Source organism: Neoarius graeffei, chromosome 3, assembly GCF_027579695.1.
Source record: "Neoarius graeffei isolate fNeoGra1 chromosome 3, fNeoGra1.pri, whole genome shotgun sequence".
Taxonomy (NCBI): Eukaryota; Metazoa; Chordata; class Actinopteri; order Siluriformes; family Ariidae; genus Neoarius; species Neoarius graeffei.
This window is the reverse complement of record NC_083571.1, coordinates 80,125,711-80,152,001: the sequence shown is the minus strand read 5'-3', so window position 1 is coordinate 80,152,001 and position 26,291 is coordinate 80,125,711. Positions and strand designations below refer to the sequence as shown.

At 41.6% G+C, this 26,291-nt stretch overlaps 1 protein-coding gene across 1 annotated transcript; it reads right to left on the bottom strand.

Annotated features, from left to right (window-relative positions):
- Nucleotides 1-1,124: 1,124 nt before the first annotated feature.
- ntmt2 (N-terminal Xaa-Pro-Lys N-methyltransferase) lies at nt 1,125-26,162 on the bottom strand. Its single transcript, XM_060916046.1, has 4 exons — nt 25,979-26,162; nt 21,147-21,319; nt 5,838-6,090; nt 1,125-1,381 (listed from the first exon to the last, which is right to left on the bottom strand). Exons 1-4 carry the CDS (start codon nt 26,130-26,132, stop codon nt 1,125-1,127), a joined length of 837 nt encoding a protein of 278 aa, XP_060772029.1. The 5' UTR covers nt 26,133-26,162.
- Nucleotides 26,163-26,291: the final 129 nt, after the last annotated feature.

Genomic DNA, 26,291 nt, shown 5'->3' with positions numbered 1-26,291 from the left:
TATTTTGCCAGGTATGTGAACACACACGAGGAATTTGACTCCGGTTTCACTTCGCTCTCTTAGTACAAACAGATAAAAAGCGTAGACAAAAACAAAAAGCTATGTGCATGTAGAAGGGTTATTATTATTATTATTATTATTATCTGATGGTATGTGGTGGATTAGTCCTCCACCCTTTGCTCAGCCTATTTCATGTCATTAACCACTCATTTTGCTTTGTGTCTGACTTCTTCAGGGTGACAAATGTTTAGGAGATGCTGATTTTTACATCTGGGTCTGTGCTAAAATGCATAATTTTATTTAGTTTTGCTGTTTTTACAGTATAATGGACAAATATTTCTGTACGAGCTGTTAGCCTACATGACCACAGACATATTCTGCAGATTTAAATGACAAATTTCTGAATATTTTAACAGCATACGGTATATGGGGCTGCCACTATTTTGTGATTTAAACATTTCTTTTGAATGGAGCAAATTTTACACGATTCATAAAGTGTTATTTAGTGTGACAAGTGCTTAGAAATATTGCATCCTAAAACAGACAGGCAAAAAAAGAATTATAATGGTTAAGACAGACCTCAATAATGAATAATGACATCCCAGGCTATGACTTGTTTATTTCTATATTCACGCCTTACTCACAAAGGAATGTAAATTGTTTTGTAGAGAAATGGACATTTTATTAGACGTTATGCTGAATGTAATTTAAATAATTTATTTGAAATGACAGCATGTGTAATTAAAATGGAATTAAATAATTGTAGGTCTTCAGATGACCAGATGTTTGAATATATGGGTGTGACGACATACAGGTTTAGTTCTACAATCAATCACATATTGTACAGGCATAACAATGTGACAGACATTTTATTTCTAGATACAAAAAATATGCTACAAGATTCTTACCTGTCAAAACCCAGAGAAGGCTTTAACCCATTATAAATATGCCGGTTTCTCGAACCAACACAAAATAATGCATTCACTGTGAAAGTCCAAGCAGATACTGTTGACTGAAAACTGTGAAATCGATTTGTGTAGTTATTATACTGTGCATTTTTCATTGATAAAACTCCACCTGACATCTTTACAGTGCTTTCCTTGAAATACTGACATACTGCCAGCTCACTTCATGGCAATCATCCACACAGGAACAATGATGTCAGGGAAGCCCTCCTGCTTCTGCATGTCCAGGATGGTGAGGCCAGCTTTCTGGATAATGCTCTTCATAATGTCCAGATGGCGGATGAGGCTGCTGTCAACAGGGTCCAGCCGACAGCCCTGCCGTGCCATGTTATCCTTTATAATGATGATCCCATTGGGCCTTAGGCTCTCCTTTGCTCTCATCAAGAACGCAAGCAGATCTTTATCTGTCAGGTGACCTGGCCATAGTTCATAATGTAAATGAAGAGCTTTGAAGAACAGTAGAACAGCATCATTGTCAAAAAAACATAAATTTGTATATTTGGAAATCTATTAATCACAAATGAGCTTGTCAATTTTACAGTGTGTTGAATTACACAAGAAAATTCCAACTTATAGAACTGCTTTGGAATCTCTATCAAAATCACATCCTCATGCTAATTCACAGCTGATGGAAGATTTAGTGCTTTATTATTATTATTATTATTATTATAACCCCAAATCAGAAAAAGTTGCAATAGTAAGGAAAATACAAATTAAAAAAAAGAAAGCAGTGATTTCTAAATTGACTTTGACTTGAATTTCATTGCAGACAGGATGAACCCAAGATATTTCATGTTTTGTCTGGTCAACTTCATTTCATTTATTAATATACATCCATTCCTGCATTTCAGGCCTGCAACACATTCCAAAAAAAAGTTGGAGGGGAGCAAGGGCACAAGCCAAAGCTGAACACCCGTGTTCTTTGATCCCTCAGAGCACTGCATCAAGAACCGTCATTCACCTATAGCTGATATAACCACTTGGGCTCGGGATTACTTTGGCAAACCTTTGTCAAGCACTACAATACGGAGTATTGTAGTGATTGACAAATACCAATTAAAACTTGACTGTGCAAAAAGCAAGCCTTATGTTAACTGTGTCCAGAAGCGCCATCGATTTTTCTGGGCTCGGAGGCATCTGGGATGGACCATCACACAGTGGAAATGTGCATTGTGGTCTGAGGAATCAGTATACCAGGTCTTTTTTGGAAGAAATGGACACTGTGTGCTCTGGACCAAAGACAAAAAGGACCATCCAGGCTGTTACCAGCAACAAGTCCAAAAGCCAGGGTCTGTCATGGTATGGGGTTGTGTCAGTCCCCTTAGTAAAAGTAACTTACACTTCTGTGATGGAGCATTAATGCAGAAAAGTACATTGAGATTTTGGAACAACATATGCTACCTTCAAGATGACATCTTTTCCAGGGAGATTTCAACAAGACAATGCAACACCACATTCTGCACACATTACACAGGCATGGCTGCGGAAGAAGAGGGTGTCTGTCCCCTCTGTCCACAATAGACAAATTTTGAAATGAAAAATATGACAACAACGACCCCGTACTGTTTCATACTGTTGCATAAGACCTGTTTACAGGAAGAAGGGGACAAAATAACAACTGAAACACTTCATCACTTGGTGTCTTCAGTTCCTAAACATCTTTTAAGTGTTGTGAGAAGGAACGGCAACATTATAAAGTGGTAAATGCTTTACTGTGCCAACTTTTTTTTAAATGTGTTGCAAGAATCAGAATTGAAATGTGTTTATTTTGATAAAAAAACAATATCATTCATGAGTTAAAACATCAAATAATGTGCTCTTGTATTGTTTTGAATGCAATATAAGTCAAAGATTATTTACACATTGTTTTCAGTTTTAATTTCAGTTTTAACATACTGTCCCAACTTTTCTGATTTGGTGTTGTACATATTTTAAATATCATAGAAATGAGTAAAAGTAACTTCCATTTCTGCCTCTCAGCTTTTACCCTGATTGTTCATTTCATGCTCCCAGAGGTCTGTGCACTTGACCTTTTATGGAGTTTTGTGGGCATCACTACGTGCAAATGAGCTGTGATAGGAATGCGCTTTGCACTTTACAGGTGATCAACATACAGTATACTAGTGCATCTAAAAAAATTAGAATATTGTGAAAAAGTTCAATATTTTCCATCAGTTATTTAAGAAAGTGAAAATGTTATATATTATAGACTCATTACACATAAACTAAAATGTTTCAAGCATTTTTCTATTTTAATTTTAATCAGTATGGCATACAGTACAAAAACATAAAAAAAAACATCTCAAAATACTAGAATATTTCATTTCAAGTTTGAGTAAAACAGTATGAACACAGTGTATCTCTCGGTCTAGTTCAGTACACACAACCACAATCAGGGGAAGACTGCTGACTTGACTGTTTTCCAGAAGATGATCACTGATGCCCTCCACAAGGAGGGTAAGCCACAAAAGGTCATTGCTGAAAAGGGTGGCTGGAAAAGGTGCACAAGCAACAGGGATGGCCGCAGTCTTGAGAGGATTGTCAAGAAAAGTTGATTCAAGAACTTGGGAGAGCTTCACAAGGAGTGGACTGAGGCTGGTGTCAGTGTATCAAGACCCATCACGAACAGACATCTTCAAGAAAGGGGATACAACTTTCGCATTCCTAATATCAAGCTACTCCTGAGCCAGAGACAATGTCAGAAGTGTCTTATCTGGGCTAAGGAGAGAAAGAAATGGACTGTTGCTCAGTGGTCCAAAGTCCTCTTTTCAGATGAAAGTACATTTTGCATTTAATTTGGAAATCACGGTTCTAGAGTCTGGAGGAAAAGTGGAGAGGCGCAGAATCCAAGGTGTTTGAAGCCCAGTGTGAAGTTTCCACAGTTTGTGATGATTTGGGGTGCCATGTCATCTGCTGGTGTTGGTCCACTGTATTTTATCAAGTCCAAAGTCAACACAGCCATCTACCAGGAGATTTTAGAGCACTTCATGCTTCCATCTGCTGACGAGCTTTTTGGAGATGCTGATTTCCTTTTCCAGCAGGACTTAGCACCTACCCACAGTGCCAAAACTACTACCAAATGGTTTGCTGACAATGATATTACTGTGTTTGACTGGCCAGCCAACTTGCCTGACCTGAACCCTGTAGAGAATCTATGGGGTATTGTCAAGAGGAAGATGAGAAACACCCGACCCAAAAATACGCTGATCAAAAGATACACTGAAGGCCACTATCAAAGCAACCTGGGCTTCAGTAACACCTCAGCAGTGCCACAGGCTGATCACCTCCATGCCACACCACATTGATACAGTAATTCATGGTAAAGGAGCCCCAACCAAGTATTGAGTGTATAAATGAATATACTTTTCAGAAGTTGGACATTTCTGTATTGTAAATCCTTTTTTTGATTGATCTTAGGGAATATTCTAATAATTTGAGAAACTGGATTTCTGATTTTCATGAGCTATAAGCCATAATAATCAAAATTAAAACAAAAAAGGCTTTAAATATTTCACTTTACATGTAATGAATATAGAATATATGAAAGTTTACCTTTTTGAATTAAATCATGAAAAAGGAACTTTTTCATGGTATTCTAATTTTTTGAGATGCACTCGTATGCAGAGGTGGAAAAACCCGGGTGCAGAAAGTAAAAACCCTGCCACGTTTTTGCTCCAGCCAATTCAATGAACCAGCTGATCCTAATTACCACATCCCCTAAGCCAGGTTGATGAGCTAATTGGTGAAATCACCTGTGTTGAGAGCACAGGCAGAAGGAAAACCTAAGCAGGACTTTTACTTTGTCAATCCAGTTTTTCCACCTCTGCTAGTATGTGAGTAAGAAGAAAATCAGCATTTTTGAACCCTTTGTAAATCCAGCTCAAAAATGCACTTTTACAAGGCTTATGCAAACATTTACTCAAACATTGATCAATTAGGCCCACTTAATACAAACCAACAACACACTATATATATATATATATATATATATATATATATATATATATATATATATATATATATATATATATATATATATAGTGTGTGTGCAGCATGGTGGTGTAGTGGTTAGCACTGTTGCCTCACAGTAAGAAGGTTCTGGGTTTGAGCCCAGTGGAGATATATACAGTATAAACACCTTTTTATGATCATTGTGGACGAAGCTTTGCCAAGCAAGCTGGCACAGATACAACAGATAATTCACTCATTCTTTCATCTTCAATAAACATCTTATCCTGGTTAGGGTTGCAATAGATCTAGATCCTATCCCAGGAACGTTGGGTGTGATATGGGAATACACACTGGATGTGACACCATTCTATCACAAGGCATCTACAGTACAAGCACATTCTCATACTCATTAACACCTGGGGCAATTTTTGAGAGGTTAAAGGAAGCTGGAGAGCATACATCAAAGCAAACACAAGAAATGTTTTGTTGCTGCACATTACATTTTTCTCCTTCATTTTGTCATATGCAAACGTTTGCACTCAAATGCAAATGTAATTAAATTCAACAGTAGTTACTGCCACCAACTTTGTTGGAGGAGGTTATGTTTTCGCCTCCATTTGTTTGTTTGTTTGTTTGACTGTTCCCAACGTAACTCAAAAAGTAGTGAATTAATTTTGATGAAATTTTGACCAAAGGTGGGCCATGGGTCAAGGAACAGTTGATTAGATTTTGATGCAAATATGAATATGTGGCTTGGCATTCTACCAAGTGCTCTTCGAGTTTAATTTTTTCTCAGCTGTTTTAAGCTCTTTCTCATTCATGATGAATGAATCACCAACAAACCTTCATTCAGAATTCATCCAGGAAGCCATGCAGCATCGCATACAAGTGCACAGTGTAAGTAGATATACACTCACTCACAAGCTACCCACTGCATCCAGATGACATCGTATCTATCGAGCGGAGGGATGAAATCCTGCAGGTTGTCAAGGTAGTAGGTCTCCACACGGTCAGCGTCGTCACCCAAATAACACTCATGGGCATGGAGAATGAACTCCTCCATCATGTCCAGCATCTCCATGGTTTCAAATACAGGAAACAGAACCCCTTTCGACACCCGGCCAATCCCACAGCCACAATCAAGTGCCCGCTTGGTACCGGTCTGCCCTGGTCCCTATCACGATTACATAAAATAAACAGGTCCAACTCAGGTGAGTTATTCTTCAACCATTTGATGTTTCTATAGACATGCTGTCTTGTGTCAGCATAAACTATACAGTGGTTCTTGAAAGTTTGTGAACCCTTTAGAATTTTCGATATTTCTGCATAAATATGACCTAAAGCATCATCAGATTTTCACACGAGTCCTAAAAGTAGATAAAGAGAACCCAGTTAAACAAATGAGACAAAAATATTATACTTGGTCATTTATTTATTGAGGAAAATGATCCAATATTACATATCTGTGAGTTGCAAAAGTATGTGAACCTCTAGGATTAGCAGTTAATTTGAAGGTGAAATTAGAGTCAGGTGTTTTCAATCAATGGGATGACAATCAGGTGTGAGTGGGAACCCTGTTTTACAACCCCGATTCCAAAAAAGTTGGGACAAAGTACAAATTGTAAATAAAAACGGAATGCAAGAATTTACAAATCTCAAAAACCGATATTGTATTCACAATAGAACATAGAAAACATATCAAATGTCGAAAGTGAGACATTTTGAAATTTCATGCCAAATATTGGCTCATTTGAAATTTCATGACAGCAACACATCTCAAAAAAGTTGGGACGGGGCAATAAGAGGCTGGAAAAGTTAAAGGTACAAAAACAGAACAGCTGGAGGACCAAATTGCAACTCATTAGGTCAATTGGCAATAGGTCATTAACATGACTGGGTATAAAAAGAGCATCTTGGAGTGGCAGTGGCTCTCAGAAGTAAAGATGGGAAGAGGATCACCAATCCCCCTAATTCTTCGCCGACAAATAGTGGAGCAATATCAGAAAGGAGTTCGACAGTGTAAAACTGCAAAGAGTTTGAACATATCATCATCTACAGTGCATAATATCATCAAAAGATTCAGAGAATCTGGAAGAATCTCTGTGCGTAAGGGTCAAGGCCAGAAAACCATACTGGGTGCCCGTGATCTTCGGGCCCTTAGACGGCACTGCATCACATACAGGCATGCTTCTGTATTGGAAATCACAAAATGGGCTCAGGAATATTTCCAGAGAACATTATCTGTGAACCCAAATCACCGTGCCATCCGCCGTTGCCAGCTAAAACTCTATAGTTCAAAGAAGAAGCCGTATCTAAACATGATCCAGAAGCGCAGACGTCTTCTCTGGGCTAAGGCTCATTTAAAATGGACTCTGGCAAAGTGGAAAACTGTTCTGTGGTCAGACGAATCAAAATTTGAAGTTCTTTATGGAAATCAGGGACGCCGTGTCATTTGGACTAAAGAGGAGAAGGATGACCCAAGTTGTTATCAGCGCTCAGTTCAGAAGCCTGCATCTCTGATGGTATGGGGTTGCATTAGTGCGTGTGGCATGGGCAGCTTACACATCTGGAAAGACACCATCAATGCTGAAAGGTATATCCAGGTTCTAGAGCAACATATGCTCCCATACAGATGACGTCCCTTTCAGGGAAGACCTTGCATTTTCCAACATGACAATGCCAAACCACATACTGCATCAATTACAGCATCATGGCTGCGTAGAAGAAGGGTCCGGGTACTGAACTGGCCAGCCTGCAGTCCAGATCTTTCACCCATAGAAAACATTTGGTGCATCATAAAACGGAAGATACGACAAAAAAGACCTAAGACAGTTGAGCAACTAGAATCCTACATTAGACAAGAATGGGTTAACATTCCTATCCCTAAACTTGAGCAACTTGTCTCCTCAGTCCCCAGACGTTTACAGACCATTGTAAAGAGAAAAGGGGATGTCTCACAGTGGTAAACATGGCCTTGTCCCAACTTTTTTGAGATGTGTTGGTGTCATGAAATTTAAAATCACCTAATTTTTCTCTTTAAATGATACATTTTCTCAGTTTAAACATTTGATATGTCATCTATGTTCTATTCTGAATAAAATATGGAATTTTGAAACTTCCACATCATTGCATTCCGTTTTTATTTACAATTTGTACTTTGTCTGTGATGACCTGGCGACTTGTCCAGGGTGTACCCCGCCTTTCGCCCGTAGTCAGCTGGGATAGGCTCCAGCTTGCCTGCGTTTGTCCCAACTTTTTTGAAATCGGGGTTGTATTTAAAGAACAGGGATCTATCAAAGTCTGATCTTCACAACACATGTCTGTGGAAGTGTATCATGGCATGAACAAAGGAGATTTCTGAGGACCTCAGAAAAAGCGTTGTTGATGCTCATCAGGCTGGAAAAGGTTACAAAACCATCTCTAAAGTGTTTGGACTCTTTGGACTCCACCAATCCACAGTCAGACAGATTGTGTACAAATGGAGAAAATTCAAGACCATTGTTACCCTCCCCAGAAGTGGTCGATCAACAAAGATCACTCCAAGAGCAAGGCGTGTAATAGTCGGCAAGGTCACAAAGGACCCCAGGGTAACTTCTAAGCAACTGAAGGCCTCTCTCACATTGGCTAATGTTACTGTTCATGAGTCCACCATCAGGAGAACACTGAACAACAATGGCGTGCATGGCAGGGTTGCAAGGAGAAAGCCACTGCTCTTCAAAAAGAACATTGCTGCTCGTCTGCAGTTTGCTAAAGATCAGGTGGACAAGCCAGAAGGCTATTGGAAAAATGTTTTGTGGATGGATGAGACCAAAATACAACTGTGGTTTAAATGAGAAGCATTGTGTTTGGAGAAAGGAAAACACTGCATTCCAGCATAAGAACCTTTTCCCATCTGTGAAACATGGTGCTGGTAGTATCATGGTTTGGGCCTGTTTTGCTGCGTCTGGGCCAGGACAGCTTGCCATCATTGATGGAACAATGAATTCTGAATTATACCAGCGAATTCTAAAAGAAAATGTCAGGACATCTGTCCATGAACTGAATCTCAAGAGAAGGTGGGTTATGCAGCAAGACAACGACCCTAAGTACACAAGTCGTTCTACCAAAGAATGGTTAAAGAAGAATAAAGTTAATGTTTTGGAATGGCCAAGTTAAAGTCCTGACCTTAATCTAATTGAAATGTTGTGGAAGGACCTGAAGCGAGCAGTTCATGTGAGGAAACCCACCAACATCCCAGAGTTGAAGCTGTTCTGTACAGAGGAATGGGCTAAAATTCCTCCAAGCCGGTGTGCAGGACTGATCAACAGTTACCGGAAACATTTAGTTGCAGTTATTGCTGTACAAGGGGGTCACACCAGATACTGAAAGCAAAGGTTCACATACTTTTGCCACTTACAGATATGTACTATTGGATCATTTTCCTCAATAAATAAATGACCAAGTATAATATTTTTGTCTCATTTGTTAACTGTGTTCTCTTTATCTACTTTTAGGACTTGTGTGAAAATCTGATGACGTTTTAGGTCATATTTATGCAGAAATATAGAAAATTCTAAAGGGTTCACAAACTTTCAAGCATCACTGTTCCCCATTAACATACTAGGAATTGATTCCGTCGTTAGATTAATTTAATAGTTGGGCTATTTCATGGATAAAATTCTGCTCTAGAATCATCCTGATTTGACTATTAAAAGCAATTAATCACATCTATATTGATCTTGATACATACATCCACTGGCTACTTTAATAGAAACATCTGTGTCCAATCAGCCAATTATGTGGCAGCAGAGCAATGCATAATGGCCCGGTCCCACAATACCAATAACTCTAACCACAACTATAATGATAACTATAAATAAATTGGTCCCCTACAGTTTATGTGGTTGGTGCTCACACCAGACCAATAGCGATACCTATAGCCCAGGCCTGGGTTTATCTGTATCAGTGAGATTGCTTCTGGAGTGATTTTTCCAGGCCTGGACCTGATCCAATAAAACATCTGACCAATCGGGTAATTGTTTACATATTACGTTGTCTGAGCATGTGCTATTTTTCCCAAACATCTTTGTACATCCTTGTTACATCATGAAGTCACAGAATACAGATTCACAGAAAATAAAAAAATATAATACAAAGCACGAATCTTTTATTCATGGATACTTGATTTTCCGTGAAATATCAATAGTAAATTAAGAAAGTAAACATTTCAATGCAGGTAAGATATTTTAATTATGAACTTCAGCAAGCCAAACATTTAATTGTTTTCAACTTCTTAATTTTTTTATCCATGATGAATCATCCATATGAAATCAGTAACCAATCTGTAATCTACTGAAACATCCATGACCAATCCGTAAATTATTAGCATCCGTGAGGCAGCCGTATTAAAATTCGTAACCACTCCATATTTTGTATCATTTGTTATTATATTTCCGTAATTCATGACCGTATTTTGTCAACCACCAGTGTGTGTGCATGGGTTGTTTTGAAGTCCAAGCTGTACAGTATGACCCAGAATAATGTGCTACTACTTGGAAAAAACTTCCATGACTATTCCTAAGTTGCATGCATTATTTACCTGAGTGGCAGGACCAAGCGATATTATAGTCGGGATTATAATTGTGGTGTGACTGCTCCAGACTGGAATTAAATTCAAGCATAAGTATAGTCATAGTTGTAGTTATAGTTATAGGTGTTGTAGGACCGGGCCCTAATATTGTGCAGATTCAGGTCAGTGAATGTTCACATCAGACATCCGAATGGGTAAAAATGTAATTTCAGTGACTATGGCATGGTTGTTTGTTCCAGATGGGTTGGTTTCAATATTTTAAACTGCTAATCTCCTGGGATTTTCACACACAACAATCCAACAGAATGTGTGAAAAACAAAAAAAGATTTATGGTGATCGGCGGTTTTAGTGGCAGGGAAAAAAAATTGATAAGAGAAATAACCACTCTTTACAACCATGATGATCAGAAAAGCATCTCAGAGCACAAAACATGTCTAGCCTTGAGGCAGGTCTGTTACAACAGCAGATCACATCTGGTTCCAATCCCATCAGCCAAGGATGGTAAACATCACCTGGTCTTTTTCACGTTTTCAAATGTTTAGTTTTGGTGATTGCGTTATTGCCGCATGATTGGTTGATTGGCTAATATTATATGAATGAGCAGACTTACACATGTTCCTCTTCAAGTGGTTGGTCAGTGCATATTCAGTATACGACATTGCTATAGGTCTCTTGGCAGTCTCTCTGATAAGTCTTCTTCTTGTCCTTTTATTTGGTGGGATGTCCTGTTTTTAGTTACATCTAATGTTTTGTACATTTTTTTATACCCCTTTCCTGATTGATACCTTTCAACAACGAGATTCTGTACATGCTTTGTAAGCTCTTTATGGACCACATCTTCAGCAGTTGGATGAAACCAAGAAGATGTCAAGAAAATCCGACAGAAACAGCTGATCATTATATGGGGTTAATCACAGAGGTTGGAAGTAATTAGTTATGAAGCATCTGTACTTAATTTTTCTGACAACTTTTTACTTTTATTCCCTACATTTAACACAAATATCTGTACTTTCAGCCCTGTGATGACCTGGCGACTTGTCCAGGGTGTACCCCGCCTTTCGCCCGTAGTCAGCTGGGATAGGCTCCAGCTTGCCTGCGACCCTGTAGAACAGGATAAAGCAGCTAGAGATAATGAGATGAGATCTGTACTTTCAACCCCTTACATTTTCAAACCAGGCTCGATACTTTAGTTTTAATGGATTATTGAAATGACAATAACAATAACTCATAGAAAAGACGACAGTGACGACACCAACCCTGAATCTGAGTCAAAACATGAGCTGCGTTCAAATTCAGCAAACTGAGGCGAATGGTTTTTTTTTGAACTTTTAAACTTTTTTTGGTGTACATACCAAATTGTTTGATTTAAATACCTAAGGCTTTAGCTGTATGTGATTTATGTTCTTCAAACTCTGCAAATAAGCTATTAGCAAGCATGTAAGGAGCCTAGTAAGGTAAGGATGGCTATAAGTTACTGTTCTGTGGTTAGCATGCTGTACCTGGCTAGCTGCTAGTCAATCGGATGGGTTATTTAATTGTCACAAAATACTTGGCAATTAAAAATATTTGCATTGGACCATTTTATATATGATATTATTTAATAATTAATTGAAGAATGTGGGGGTTTGCCTATTTCTGTGTGCACTGAATATATAATATATTTAGAGGATATGACACGGTTGCGTGAAGATATGAAGTTTATCTTCGAGTGGTGAACATAATCATGAGCGAGCGAAGCGAAAGAGTAAAAATATTTTCAACACAAGAAGATAAACTTCATATATTGGTGTCACCATGTAACGTTCTTTATATTAGATGGACACATCCACAAAAAAATACAGAAGTTAATCAAAAGAATTTTAATTTTGAACCAGTTCAGCATTTTGACAACGCACATCTAGACAATGGGAAAATACTGGGAGTGACATCATCAGAGTGAAATATCGGGAATTATTCTATCCACATTCACTGGCTATGAGCAATCGCGTGCTCTGATTGGCTAATCTACGATTAAGCTACAGTTAGAGGTTTTTAGCTTTCTCCTGAAATGTTTTCTTTTATTTCTTCTTCCTCAAGGTAGTAAAACTCGCTTTCACTGTGAACACTGTCGTTATTGCTATCCATGCTGTAAAATTAATGCTATTCTCCTGAGAAATGCTGGCAAAAATTTATAAGATTTTTGATAATCTTATAAATAAATCTTATTAAAACAATAAATGTTGACAAAAAATGCTGCTATGTTTGTTGTTGTTGTGAACGAGCGAGTCGCCAGAGGTCCGTAACCAGTGTTGCCAGATACTGCTGACATTTTCCAGCCCAAAATATGTTCAAAATCCGCCAAAATGCACTTAAAACCGCCCAAAATGTAAAATGTACTTGATGCCTATCTTGTAAAGTAAAAATATGCAGCTAAAGTCCAGTATACTATTTGTAAATCGAACAACAATGCAAACAACTTCTAAATAGCAACATGAGCCTGTCAGTGCTGGAGGTGAATCGGCTCGGTGTGGCTGAATCAGATTATAATTTTGCAATCATCTACTGTGTTCTGAATCCTACATGCACCAGTAGGTGGCGCACACGCAGAATATTCTGTAGGCTATGTTAGGCTACGATGCATATCTAACATCTGCAGTGCTGAGGTTATTTATTTTTTATTTGTCTTTTATTTATTTATCTAGAGCGGCACGGTGGTGTAGTGGTTAGCGCTGTCGCCTCACAGCAAGAAGGTCCGGGTTTGAGCCCCGTGGCCGGCGAGGGCCTTTCTGTGTGGAGTTTGCATGTTCTCCCCGTGTCCGCGTGGGTTTCCTCCGGGTGCTCCGGTTTCCCCCACAGTCCAAAGACATGCAGGTTAGGTTAACTGGTGACTCTAAATTGAGCGTAGGTGTGAATGTGAGTGTGAATGGTTATCTGTGTCTGTGTGTCAGCCCTGTGATGACCTGGCGACTTGTCCAGGGTGTACCCCGCCTTTCGCCCGTAGTCAGCTGGGATAGGCTCCAGCTTGCCTGCGGCCCTGTAGAACAGGATAAAGCGATGAGATGGATAATGGGATAATGAGATGAGATTTATTTATCTTTTTATTTATCCTGTTTGTTTTATTAATTTTATAGGCCTAGTTATTCTGCTTAATTTATTTTTGTCTACATCCATGTATTTTCTTCATCTGTTATCCTGATTTTTGTGGATTTGTTAGATTGTACCTGTTTTATATACTTCAATTAAAAAAAAGTGAGGCTACGATGCATGGCTGAATGTAACATGAGGAGAGAAAATGGAGAATGGATTGCGTCATTCTTATTTACTAGTTTATGAGTTCAGTTTCTGCACTACATTACACACATTCATATTTGTCTTACAGTTACATCGACTTTTTTTGTTTAAATAATACTTAATGAGATTAATGATTAATTTAGGCCAATGCTCGATTTTGGTTGTTTAAAATACCTAAGGGGCACTGGGTAAACTAGGTCTATGACTTGCCTCAGTTGACCAAAGATAGCTGTTTTTCCTGTTTTCCTTCGCATATTCAAGAACATCATTCGGCTTAGTTTAATATGGATTGGATTGGATGTAGACTAATGGATGTAGATAGTACAGGTAGTCGTCGACTTACGAGTTGACTGCGTTTGGTTACGACTGACCGGTCGTAAACTGATCTGGTCGTAAGTCGGCCTATGTTAAATGAACGTAAGTATGTTGTGATGTGTAATGATATTGTAATCATCTTAAAGTCTTATTTTATCAACATTTTATGATTTCATTACCTTGGCTCATAATTTGGTTTAAGTCAAACACTGCATACTACACTGCGTACAGTACAATTCGTTTAATATGTGCAAAACAAAAAATATGAAATACAGGTGTGAAAAATAGAAAACATTTTAGTTTGAAACATAGCAAAATACAAATGTAAAACATAGCAAAATACAAAATTTAGTGACCGCTGGCATCACTGGTGCTTGGCTGTGGGTAGTCTACATCATCATCAGCTGTTGCAGCGCTCGGGCTGGCGGGAGGATTTGCTCGTTTCATAAACCAGGAGCTGGGGCAGAAACTGTATGACGGAGCGCGCGAGGGAGCGCGAGAGAGACTGCGCATGTGCCTGGAGCTGGGGCGGAAACTGTCGTACGCTCAGCTAGCTCAGCTGGGAAACACTTGCCAGTCATAACCAGATGGTCGTAAAGTCGATTGGTCGTAAGTAGCATAGGTCGTAAGTCAACGACTACCTGTACATAGAATGTGCTGCATCAAAGTTCTTCGAAGGCTATATAAGTGTCTCTGGCTGCAGTCTCACACAGAACGTTGGTGCGAAATATTTATAAACATCTGATTAAAAACCCGCCGAACTAACGTCAAACCCGCCCAATTTTTGTCAACCAGCCCAAGCCATTTTTTGCCCGCAAAGTAGAATTCAAAACCGCCCAATCTGGCAACACTGTCTGTAACCGGGGTCCCAGCCAATCAGAGCGCAGGATTTGGACCGCGAAAAAAATAAAATATATTATTATACATAGAGGACACTTTTTGAGGGAATAAAAACATGTATTCTATTCCCTTCTAGCGGGTTTCATTCATTTGGTTTGATATCATGCAATATTGTTAGCGTATCTCTTATCCTATGTATATTATGTCACTCTACCCAATGGAGAATGAGCGTTGAATATGGTTTATGATATTGTATGGTTGTCAAGACAACATGACGTCACACATCGGAAACGTAAAACTTCTGAACTCGCAAGTAATTGTGACAGTTTGTAAACAAACATGGCTGCCAGGTTTGCTTCGTTAAATACGGAAGATTTTGAGAGAATTTTGAAAGAGAAAGATGTGTTGAACACCTGAAAGGAATGTATAATAATAATAATTTGGCTGGCTTTTTTTCATGGTATATCGGATATATTTCATTAAGCTAGCATGATATTGAACTCATCTTCGACTCGTTCAAGATCATGCTAGTTGAATGGGATATAAAACCCCTCCTAGAACTGCCACCTAATTGTGGTGGAGGGGTTTGTGTGCTTGAATGATCCTAGGAGCTATATTGTCTGGGGCATTATGCCCCTGTCAGGGTTTCCCAAGGCAGACAGGTCCTAGGTGACAGGCCAGACCAAGAGCAGTTCACCAAAACCCCTATGGAGAAAAAACAGAAAACCGTGACGTCGCCCAGTATGACACAGCCGGGTCCCCACCCTGGAGCCAGGCCTGGGGTTGGGGCTCGTATGTGAGCGCTTGGTGGCCGGGCCTTTGCCCATGGGGCCCGGCCGGGCTCAGCCCGAAGAGGTGACGTGGGCCCGACCTCCTGTGGGTTCACCACCCACAGAGGTAGCAGTAGGGGACTGGTGCAGTGTGGATTGGGTGGCAGTCGAAGGCAGGGGCCTTGACGACCTGATCCCCGGACACAGCGGCTGGCTGTTGGGACATGGAATGTCACTTTGCTGGGGGGGAAAGAGCTTGAGCTTGTGCGGGAGGTTGAGAGGTACCGGCTAGAGATAGTTGGGCTCACCTCCGCACACAGCTTGGGCTCTGGAACCCAGCTCCTCGAGAGGGGCTGGACTCTCCACTTCTCTGGAGTCGCCCGTGGTGAGCGGCAGCGAGCTGGTGTGGGCTTGCTTATAGCTCCCCAGCTCAGCCGCCATGTGTTGGAGTTTACCCCAGTGAATGAGAGGGTCGCCTCTCTGCGCCTTCGGATTGGGGAGAGGGCTCTTGCTGTTGTTTGTGCCTATGGCCCAAATAGCAGTATAGAGTATCCGGCCTTCTTGGAGTCCCTGGGAGAGGTACTGAGGGGTGCTCAGACTGGGGACTCCATTGTGCTACTGGGGGACTTCAATGCTCACGTGGGCGACGACAGTGACACCTGGAGGGGCGTGGTTGGGAGGAACGGCCTCCCCGATCTGAACCCGAGTGGTGTTTTGTTATTGGACTTCTGTGCTAGTCACGGTTTGTCCATAACGAACACCATGTTTGAGCATAGGGGTGTCCATAAGTGCACGTGGCACCAGGATACCTTAGGTCGGAGGTCGATGATAGACTTTGTAGTCGTTTCATCTGATCTCCGGCCCTATGTCTTGGACACTCGGGTGAAGAGAGGGGCTGAGCTGTCAACTGATCACCACCTGGTGGTGAGTTGGATCCGCTGGCGGAGGAGGAAGCTGGACAGACCTGGCAGGCCCAAACGTATGGTGAGGGTCTGCTGGGAACGTCTGGCCGAGCACTCTGTTGGGGAGGTCTTTAACTCCCACCTCCGGGAGAGCTTTTCCCAGCTTCCAAGGGAGGCGGGGGACATTGAGTCTGAGTGGACCATGTTCTCTACCTCCATTGTGGATGCAGCTGTTCGGAACTGTGGCCGCAAGGTCTCCGGTGCCTGTCGTGGCGGCAATCCCCGAACCCGGTGGTGGACACCAGAAGTAAAGGATGCCGTCAAGCTGAAGAAGGAGTCCTATTGGGCCATGTTGACCTCCAGGACTCCTGAGACAGCTGACGGGTATCGGCAGGCCAGGCGTGCTGCAGCTCGGGCAGTTGCGGAGGCAAAAACTAGGAACTGGGAGGAGTTCGGGGAGGCCATGGAGAAGGACTATCGGTCGGCCTCAAAGAAATTCTGGCAAACCGTCCGGCGCCTCAGGAGGGGGAAGCAGTACTCTGCCAACACTGTTTACAGTGCAGGTGGAGAGCTGTTGACCTTGACTGGGGACATTGTCGGGCGGTGGAAGGAATACTTTGAGGATCTCCTCAATCCCACCATCATGTCTTCCACTGAGGAGACTGAGGCTGATGACTCAGAGGTGGACTCGTCCATTACACAAGCCGAAGTCACTGAGGTGGTTTGCAAGCTCCTCGGTGGCAAGGCACCGGGGGTGGATGAGATCCGCCCTGAGTATCTCAAGTCTCTGGATGTTGTGGGGCTGTCTTGGTTGACATGCCTCTGCAACATCGCGTGGCGGTCGGGGACAGTGCCTCTGGAGTGGCAGACTGGGGTGGTGGTCCCTCTTTTTAAGAAAGGGGACCGGAGAGTGTGCTCCAATTATAGGGGAATCACACTTCTCAGCCTCCCAGGGAAGGTTTACTCCAGGGTACTGGAGAGGAGAATTCGACCAATAGTCGAACCTCGGATCCAGGAGGAACAATGCGGTTTTCGTCCTGGTCGCGGAACACTGGACCAGCTCTATACCCTTCATAGGGTGCTCGAGGGTTCATGGGAGTTTGCCCAACCAGTCCACATGTGCTTTGTGGAGCTGGAGAAGGCATTCAACTGTGTCCCCCGTGGTATTCTGTAGGGGGTGCTTCGGGAGTATGGGGTTCGGGGCTCTTTGCTAAGGGCTGTCCGGTCCCTGTACGAACGGAGCAGGAGTCTGGTTCGCATTGCCGGCAGTAAGTCAGACCTGTTCCCAGTGCATGTTGGACTCCGGCAGGGCTGCCCTTTGTCACCGGTTCTGTTCATAATTTTTATGGACAGAATTTCTAGGCGCAGCCAGGGGCCGGAAGGAATCCTGTTTGGGAACCACAGGATTTCATCTCTGCTTTTTGCGGATGATGTTGTCCTGTTGGCTTCTTCAAACCAGGACCTTCAGCATGCACTGGGGCGGTTTGCAGTCAAGTGTGAAGCGGCTGGGATGAGAATCAGCACCTCCAAGTCCGAGGCCATGGTTCTCGACCGGAAAAGGGTGGCTTGTCCTCTCCAGGTTGGTGGAGAAGTCCTGCCTCAAGTGGAGGAGTTTAAGTATCTCGGGATCTTGTTCACGAGTGAGGGAAGGATGGACATTGGCGTGAGATCAACAGGCGGATCGGTGCAGCCTCCGCAGTGATGCGGTCGCTTTACCGGTCCGTCATGGTGAAGAAGGAGCTGAGCCAAAAGGCGAAGCTCCCAATTTACCGGTCGATCTACGTTCTGACTCTCACCTATGGTCATGAGCTTTGGGTAATGACCGAAAGAACAAGATCGCGGATACAAGCGGCCGAAATGAGTTTCCTTCGCAGGGTGGAGTAGAGCCGCTGCTCCTCCACATCGAGAGGAATCAGCTGAGGTGGCTCGGGCATCTTTTTCGGATGCCTCCTGGACGCCTCCCTGGGGAGGTGTTCCAGGCATGTCCCCCCGGGAGGAGGCCCCGGGGAAGACCCAGGACACGCTGGAGGGACTATGTCTCTCGGCTGGCCTGGGAACGCCTCGGTGTTCTTCCCGAGGAGCTGGCCGAGGTGTCTGGGGAAAGGGAAGTTTGGGCTTCCCTGCTTAGACTGCTGCCTCCGCGACCCGGTCCCAGATAAAGCGGAAGAAGACGAGACGAGACCATGAAAAAAAGCCAGCCAATATTATTTAAATATAATATAATTTTACATTGTATTTGAGCACATTTTAGAGACTGTATTTTTGTACTTTTACTTGAGTAAAGAAGTCGAATGAGTACTTCTACTCTTACCAGAGTCTTTTTTTTTTTACACAAGTATCTGTACTTCTACTTAAGTAAAGAATGTTCATGACCTCTTTTATGGTCTCTTTAATTTCATGACTTCAGAATCACTTCATAGTTGACAGATAATTACTTTTGAATGAGTTTGAATGTGATTGGTTAATTCTGTGCACAGTCACATGCCCTATTATAAAAGGGTGTATACCTGTAATTTTTAACAGGGGTGTATAGACTTCTTACATCCACTGTACATGTATACCTACATGGAGACGCAGCTGCTGTAGACACAGTACTGTGCAAAGGTCTTAGGCACATGCAATGAAACACTGTAGAGCAAATATGCCTTCAGAAATAATGAAAGTAAGTGTTTCTACATTTAAAAATACTATAAAGATCAGTAAGCAGTAATGCATTAAAAAAAAGTCAATGTTTGGTGTGAGACGACACTTTGCTTGGAAAAAAATAGCAGTCTCAGGTACAATGAGTGCAGTTTTATAAGGAAATAAGCTGTAGGTTTTACTGAGCATCTTAAGCCAGTATCTCACTGGGCTGTGAAAAATTGTGAACATCATTTGTGAGAGAGTTTCAAAAGTGTCTTGAAACATTCGCAGGGCTTCTCAATTTCCTCGCATGAGTCGCAAAGTGTCGCTCCTTCGTCGCTGAAATTTTGAACATGTTCAAAAAATTTGTGCGAAAAAAATTCTCTCAAAATAGCCGCAAACGCGTCGCTGGTGTCGCAAAGCTGTCACGAACCCTTCTCAAGTCAGTTTCTGTGAGACAGGAAGTGCGAGTGTATCTCACTGGGCTGCGACGAGTTGGAGACACAACAATTGTGGTAAAATATGCGAATATCAATTCAGTGTGATTCCAAGTGAAAATTTGCATATTTCATCGCAATTGTTGTGTCTCCAACTAGTCGCAGGCTGTTGCAGCCCAGTGAGATACTACCCTTACAGAACCAGCCCCAGTGTCACAGTCTGGTCCAGTCCATCCATGCCTTAGATTGTGGGACTTCCATGCCAGCTCCAGGACAGGAATTCAGTCCTGCCTTGCTGAAGGCCATTTCCTGAAGCAGCACTCCCACACCTGCTACCACTCCTCTCCCATCAGCCAGGGATTTTTAAGAACTGTTTGGAGCTACTCCATTTGCCAGACTGTCTCTTGTAGACTTTCCTCGCCTTGCTACAGCTCGTTAGTATTGTGTCTTCTTGATTCCCCCTGCCTGAATTTGTCCTTGTTTTTCTGTCCAGTGGTTAGCACAGTCACCTCACAGCAAGAAGGTTCCGGGTTCGAACCCAGCGGCCGGCGAGGGCCTTTCTGTGTGGAGTTTGCATGTTCTCCCCTTGTCTGCGTGGGTTTCCTCCGGGTGCTCCAGTTTCCCCCACAGTCCAAAGACATGCAATTAGGTTAACGTGGGGCGGCCTTGGGCTGAAGTGCCCTTAAGCAACGTACTTAACCCCTGACTGCTCCCCGGGCGCTCTGGTGTGGCTGCCCACTGCTCTGAGTGTGTGTGCGTGTGTTCACTGCTTCAGATGGGTTAAATGCAGAGGATAAATTTCACTGTGCTTGAAGTGTGCATGTGACAAAAGGTTTCTTCTTCTTCTTCTTCAGTTTTTGCCCCCGTTTTTGCCTGCCAGTTCTTTTGAATTGTGTATTTTGCTACCTCTGCCTGGATTTCCCTTGTCCCTGTGTTCATCAGTTTTTGTGAAGATTTTTCTGTCCTGTTTTTTGTCCCTGATCGTGTCTACCTGCTCCTTTGTGTTTTTGACCTCCTGGCCTGTTTTTTTTTTTGACTACCAATTTTTTTGCCTGAGCCCTACTGTACCTTTGGCTTTCTGCCATCTACTTCATTAAAGAAGTTTTCTCTTTACACTGCCTGTTTTTGAGTCTGCTCTTGGGTCCTCACTTCATCTCAGCTCATCACTCGTGACAGCCAGTTCTTCTGGACACTTTGACTGTCACACTTCCTTATTATTTTTACAGTAAAACCCAGCAGCCTTCATCATGTTTTTGTCTGAAAAGCGGTCCGTTATGTAATATGCTGTTTTCTTTCCTGACATACAAACATTTTTCTGTGACATTTAATTTGTGCTGGAAAACTAATGTTCTGAAAACATCGTGTTTTTGTGCTGGTTCCATAATGTAGAAATCATAAAATAAAAGTCAATAACAAAGTTTGTATGAAAACAGTAAGGTGCCTATGACTATTGTAAATTAATATATTTAAGGTATTGCCATAGGGAGTGATTAAAATTTCATACAACAAACTTCTTCAGGAACTGCCTGGAGCCCTCCAGGTCCACCTCGGAGATCTCCATAAAACCTCCCATCATACCCTCCTCAGAAGCTGGAACATCTTTGTAAAAATTCTGGGCCCTGTAGTAGAACTGCTTCTCTCCCATGATGTACTCACAGGTCACGGCATATAGTTTCACTGTAGAGGGACAAATATACAAATAACATCAGGTCACAATATTATCAAGCGCCTCTAGGCACATTACAACAAGGTGTAATATAACTAGGAGCTCATCTTCACAGTTGATGGAGAGACCTCAAGCTGAAATACATTAAAAACCTATAAATAAGGGGGCGTCGTGGCTCAGGTGGCTAAGGCGCCATACCATAAATCCGGGGACCCGGGTTCGATTCCAACCCGAGGTCATTTCCCGATCCCTCCCCGTCTCTCTCTCCCCCTCATTTCCTGTCCTGTCTCTACACTGTCCTATCCAATAAAAAAGGTGAAAAAAGCCCCCAAAAAATCTTTAAAAAAAAAAAAACCTATAAATAATAGATATGGGGCTCTATACATTGCAAATAATCAAAGCACCATGTCAGAGGTTCCAACTTGGGAAATTGCAAAGAGGAAGATTCTCCCTCTTTGCGAGTAGCTCGGAGGGAGACAAGTTTGAGCGCCGTAGGCGTGAAGGCAAGTTTTATATATCATTATCTCTAGCCACTCTATCCGGTTCCAGAGGGTGGCAACAAGCTGACTACAGGCGAAAGGTGGGGTACACCCTGGACAAGTCGCCAGGTCATCACAGGGCTGACACATAGACACAGACAACCATTCACACTCACATTCACACCTACGGTCAATTTAGAGTCACCAGTTAACCTAACCTGCATGTCTTTGGACTGTGGGGGGAAACCGGAGCACCCGGAGGAAACCCACTCGGACACGGGGAGAACATGCAAACTCCGCACAGAAAGGCCCTCGCCGGCCACGGGGCTCAAACCCGGACCTTCTTGCTGTGAGGTGACAGCGCTAACCACTACACCACCGTGCCGCCCTGAATATCATCAGTTTTGAAAACAAAAAATCAGGTATGTGGCAAGAGTAAGAATAATTTAAGCTTGTTTAATGATTTGATCTGGCCCAAGCAATGAGGACAAAACTGCGCTGCTTTGAAAATGTAAATTGAACAGCTTGATGAAAGTGCGCTGATGGTTCCCATGGAAACCCCGTGTCTCCTGCACTGCGTTCCTCTGCTGAGTCGTGCGCTCATTTGTTTTTGTGTTCTTGGTCTCAGAGCCGCACGCACCAAACACACACAGAAGACAGAATCAACGTTTAACATAATTAACAATGCACTTTTTTACGGAGACGTTTTAATGTTCTTTATTGTTTTTTATCCAGTTGAATATTTAGCCTACAAATGTATTTTCAGCTCTTAAAAATGACCGAGGTCCAGACCGCGGGGGCCTCGGAGCTGGCTACGGCCATCATCAAGTTATATATATTTTTTAACTAATCATGTGTAGTAAGGGCGGGCGGGAGATTTTTATGTTGTCAGCGGGAGGTCGGGAGGATTTTCTAAATGTTCCCTAAAGCAGGAGATCTCCTGCCCACGGTGGGAGAGTTGGAGCCTCTGCCATGTGGAGGAATGTGCATTCTGAGCAGACAGTGTGAATTATTATTATTTTTTATACACATCAGTGGAATGACTTGGACATTATATAATCCTAGCCATTTACAACCACATCATCATCAGACTCGGCCAAGATTTCTATTACAACATTGCGTCACACATCTCCTGTGTGCCATGGCCACACGGAGATATTGTACCCCAAACCCCGTGTCCCTCAAGATTGTAGCAGGGAAGGTGAGTTTTCAAGATTTCACTGAGTGATAGCTTGGGCTCCAGAGGAGAAGGCAGGATAACATCGCTTCTCCTTGGGCTTGGAAATAGTGCCCAAAGAACGGCACTCTCCTCTGTCTAAGTCTTACAGAGACAGGTGGTAAGTCCCCGTAGATCTCCTCCAGGGTGGCATGAGTGGACTAGTGGATATTTTGCACACATCGTAGAAGGTTGGTGTAAGTCTCATCTAGTCTTTGCTGTTCTTTGAGTCTTTGGGTCCATATCTCAGCACTGTGAAGGAGGATGGGTTCCACAACAGATCCGAACAGGTCTATCTTCAGTTTATTGTCGAGGTTAGAGTGCCATATTCTGTCAAGAGCGTTACAAGGCCAATGCCTTTCAGATCTTGAAGTCCTTATAAGAGTCCATTATAATCTTATAATCGTGTCCATATAATAATGGACAACCACATAACCATTTCCTTCAACAAAATGTAATCTTATAATTCTGGAGTTCTTTCCAAACGAGCGAGTATTAAAATGATGAAAACCTGAACAAGTATTAGTAAAGAATAAAACACAGCAACATGTACTGTCATAGAAAAATAATCAAGGATGGGTTAATGTAATGCTGTTACCAGCCCAGAATTATTTTCCAATAACAGCATGCATAAAACGTTTTATTTCTTTTATACTACGGTACAGTGATTTGCCAACAATCACAATTTGCATTAATTAAAAACAACATGCATTTTATTCATTGACAGTATTGTAATGTTTCGTGTTCTGGAGCAGAACTCAAGCAAGCTAGTTCTTGTTATCATTTATGTTAAAATAACTGTTATAACAGTTGTTCATTAGCCTCTCTTTAATCACTTTTAATCAGCCTCTCTTTAATCACAAGCTCTCTGTCCTAAAGAGTTCCCTCTGTCAGAAAATTAAAATACTCATCTTTATATCTGACTGATACAAAGCGCTGACATTCGAGACTCCTTCCAAAAATGCAAAATAACAGTTTTAATCTGTTTATGTGTAACACAAGTAATACAAGTCCATATCTAAGTTTGTACTATAGAAACGATAATGTATTAAAAAGACAGCATTAAAGCTATACTGCCTTTCAGATTTTTCAAGTTTAGGTCATAAAAAGAATTTTCCCTGACACCCAGTTATTTTTGTTTAGTGGACCAAAAGCTACTGAATTCAAATCACAGACTTCCAATTTCATTAGTTTTTTTTTTTAAATAGAACAATTAGTGAATTTAAGGCCATGTGGCCCGAAATTCTCCACTATTTTTTCCTGCTTAACCATGACCCAATTCAAGATACTACGTCATGCATCACGTGGTGGGCTTTCCCCGGTCATGCAAGGCATTGTGGGATACAAATTTGAAACAGGAGAGAAAAAAATGGAGGACATGAGTGTGTGAATGAAACGTGAAAGACCGACTACAGTAATGGAAAAAAAAGAAGAAAAGATATTATGTTGCGAAGGAAAGGAAACGCAGGACCAAACTAATAAATATCGGCGGTCAGCAAGCACCTTGGTGTGATCAGGTGTTTGTTTAGCGACAGAATGATGTAACTGTCGGTGCACGGTCAAAGGTAAACCTGCACATGTGCACACGGACTTCATCTGTCTACTTGACTGCATGAAGCGAGCGATTTCATGAACATTATTTGCTCGGGAATCCCCTCAAATTAAATAACTTCCCAGCCACAGAATGGCCTGATATTTTGTGAGATATTACAGAAATAAACATATATCACAATGACCAAATTTCAGAGGGAACTAAATTTCACTGATTTTATGAAATCGAAAGGCCGTCTAGCTTTAATATAAACATTTCACCTGGAACTACTGTCAGAGCCGTACTGTTATAGAAAATTAATCAACACCCTCTCACCAGAGAATGGAGAACAGAGATATTGAACACCTTAAGAAACTGAATTGTAATTGATTGTAAGTGTTGAAGAAGGATCATTAAGGACTGTTTACCAAGAAGTGAGAACCTTGCAGTCAGAAACTATATGAGCAAGTCAGTTGTTAAGGAGATATTTGAGAAGCAGGTCACACGATTGGTAGTATGAATGCAGTGTGATCCTGGCATGTGAGGAAAGTGGTGTGGAGATCAGAAATAGTAACACGGGGTGAGATCCAGCAGAGAAAAGAGCTTGAGTGACTACTTCTGTTGTTTTACATACTTTTTACCCTTTTATACAAAGATATGTGCTCACTTTATATCACTTAACATACAGTACCAGTCAAGAGTTTGGACACACTTTCTAATTCAATGGTTTGTCTTTATTTTTATTAATTAAAAGACACTTCATGTCTTAAAGTAATGATGGATGTTGTTTCTGTTTATTTGTAGTTGATCGGTTCTTGACATAATATAGATTACTACAGTTGTGCAATAGGGCTATTTACTGTATTTTTATTATTTACTATTTACTGTTTGATCTCAAATGCATCAAGAAGGCAAGAAATCACACTAATTAACTTTGGATGAGGCACAGCTATTAATCGAAAAGCATTCCAGGTGACTCCCTCATGAAGCTGGTTAAGATAATGTCAATAGTGTGCAAAACGTCATCAAGGTAAACGCTGGCTACTTTGAAGAATCGAAAATATCCAACATGTTTTGTTGTTTTGTTTAACACTTTTTTGTTTACCACATAATTCCATATCTGTTCCATGTGTTATTTCATAGTTTCAATATCTTCAGTTTTGTTCTACACTATAGAAAATACAAAATACAGAAAAAGCTTATGAATGAATAGGGGTGTCCAAACTTTTGCCTGACACTGTAGATATTTGTGTGTCGTTTCCAATTAGTAAACTTAAAAAGATGACCAACAGTTTTCAAAAAAGGATTTTCAACTGTAAAATTCGCATGAAAGATTTTGTCAACCTCAACCTTTATTCTGACATTTTGAGACGTTCGAGAGAACCATTTCTACTTTTTAACAATTTCAGTACTACAATGTTAATCTGAGACACTTGCCACCTACCCAAAGGTATCTGCTCCAGCAGGTAAAGGTAGCTGGCGAAAAAATCTTGCCTGAGCGTATTGTGCAGATTTAAAGACATGCTGTTTTTGCAAATTTTGTCATCCGTCTTCTCCCACTGTTCCCGGAAAGCTTGATGCGTCCTCCTGAAGTCCATGACGGATGTTGAATCAGATTGCAATAGTCTGTGAATAAAATCTGGGAGTTAAAAAAACCACCTCTTAGTCTCTCTTTTCTTCCAGTATGTAAGATTTTGAAGGTGCCTTGGTGTTGCTATTTGTGTCTCTGCAGCTTGGATGTATCTGATCAGCTGGGA

Excerpts from the sequence above, each read along its gene's own strand:
- ntmt2 (XM_060916046.1), bottom strand. The coding sequence starts at position 26,132 with ATGGACTTCAGGAGGACGCATCAAGCTTTCCGGGAACAGTGGGAGAAG. Across the intron at positions 21,320-25,978 it reads GCTGGAGCAGATACCTTTGG|TGAAACTATATGCCGTGACC; the intron begins GTAGGTGGCAAG and ends GTCCCTCTACAG. Across the intron at positions 1,382-5,837 it reads CTGGATGCAGTGGGTAGCTT|GTCACCTGACAGATAAAGAT; the intron begins GTGAGTGAGTGT and ends AACTATGGCCAG.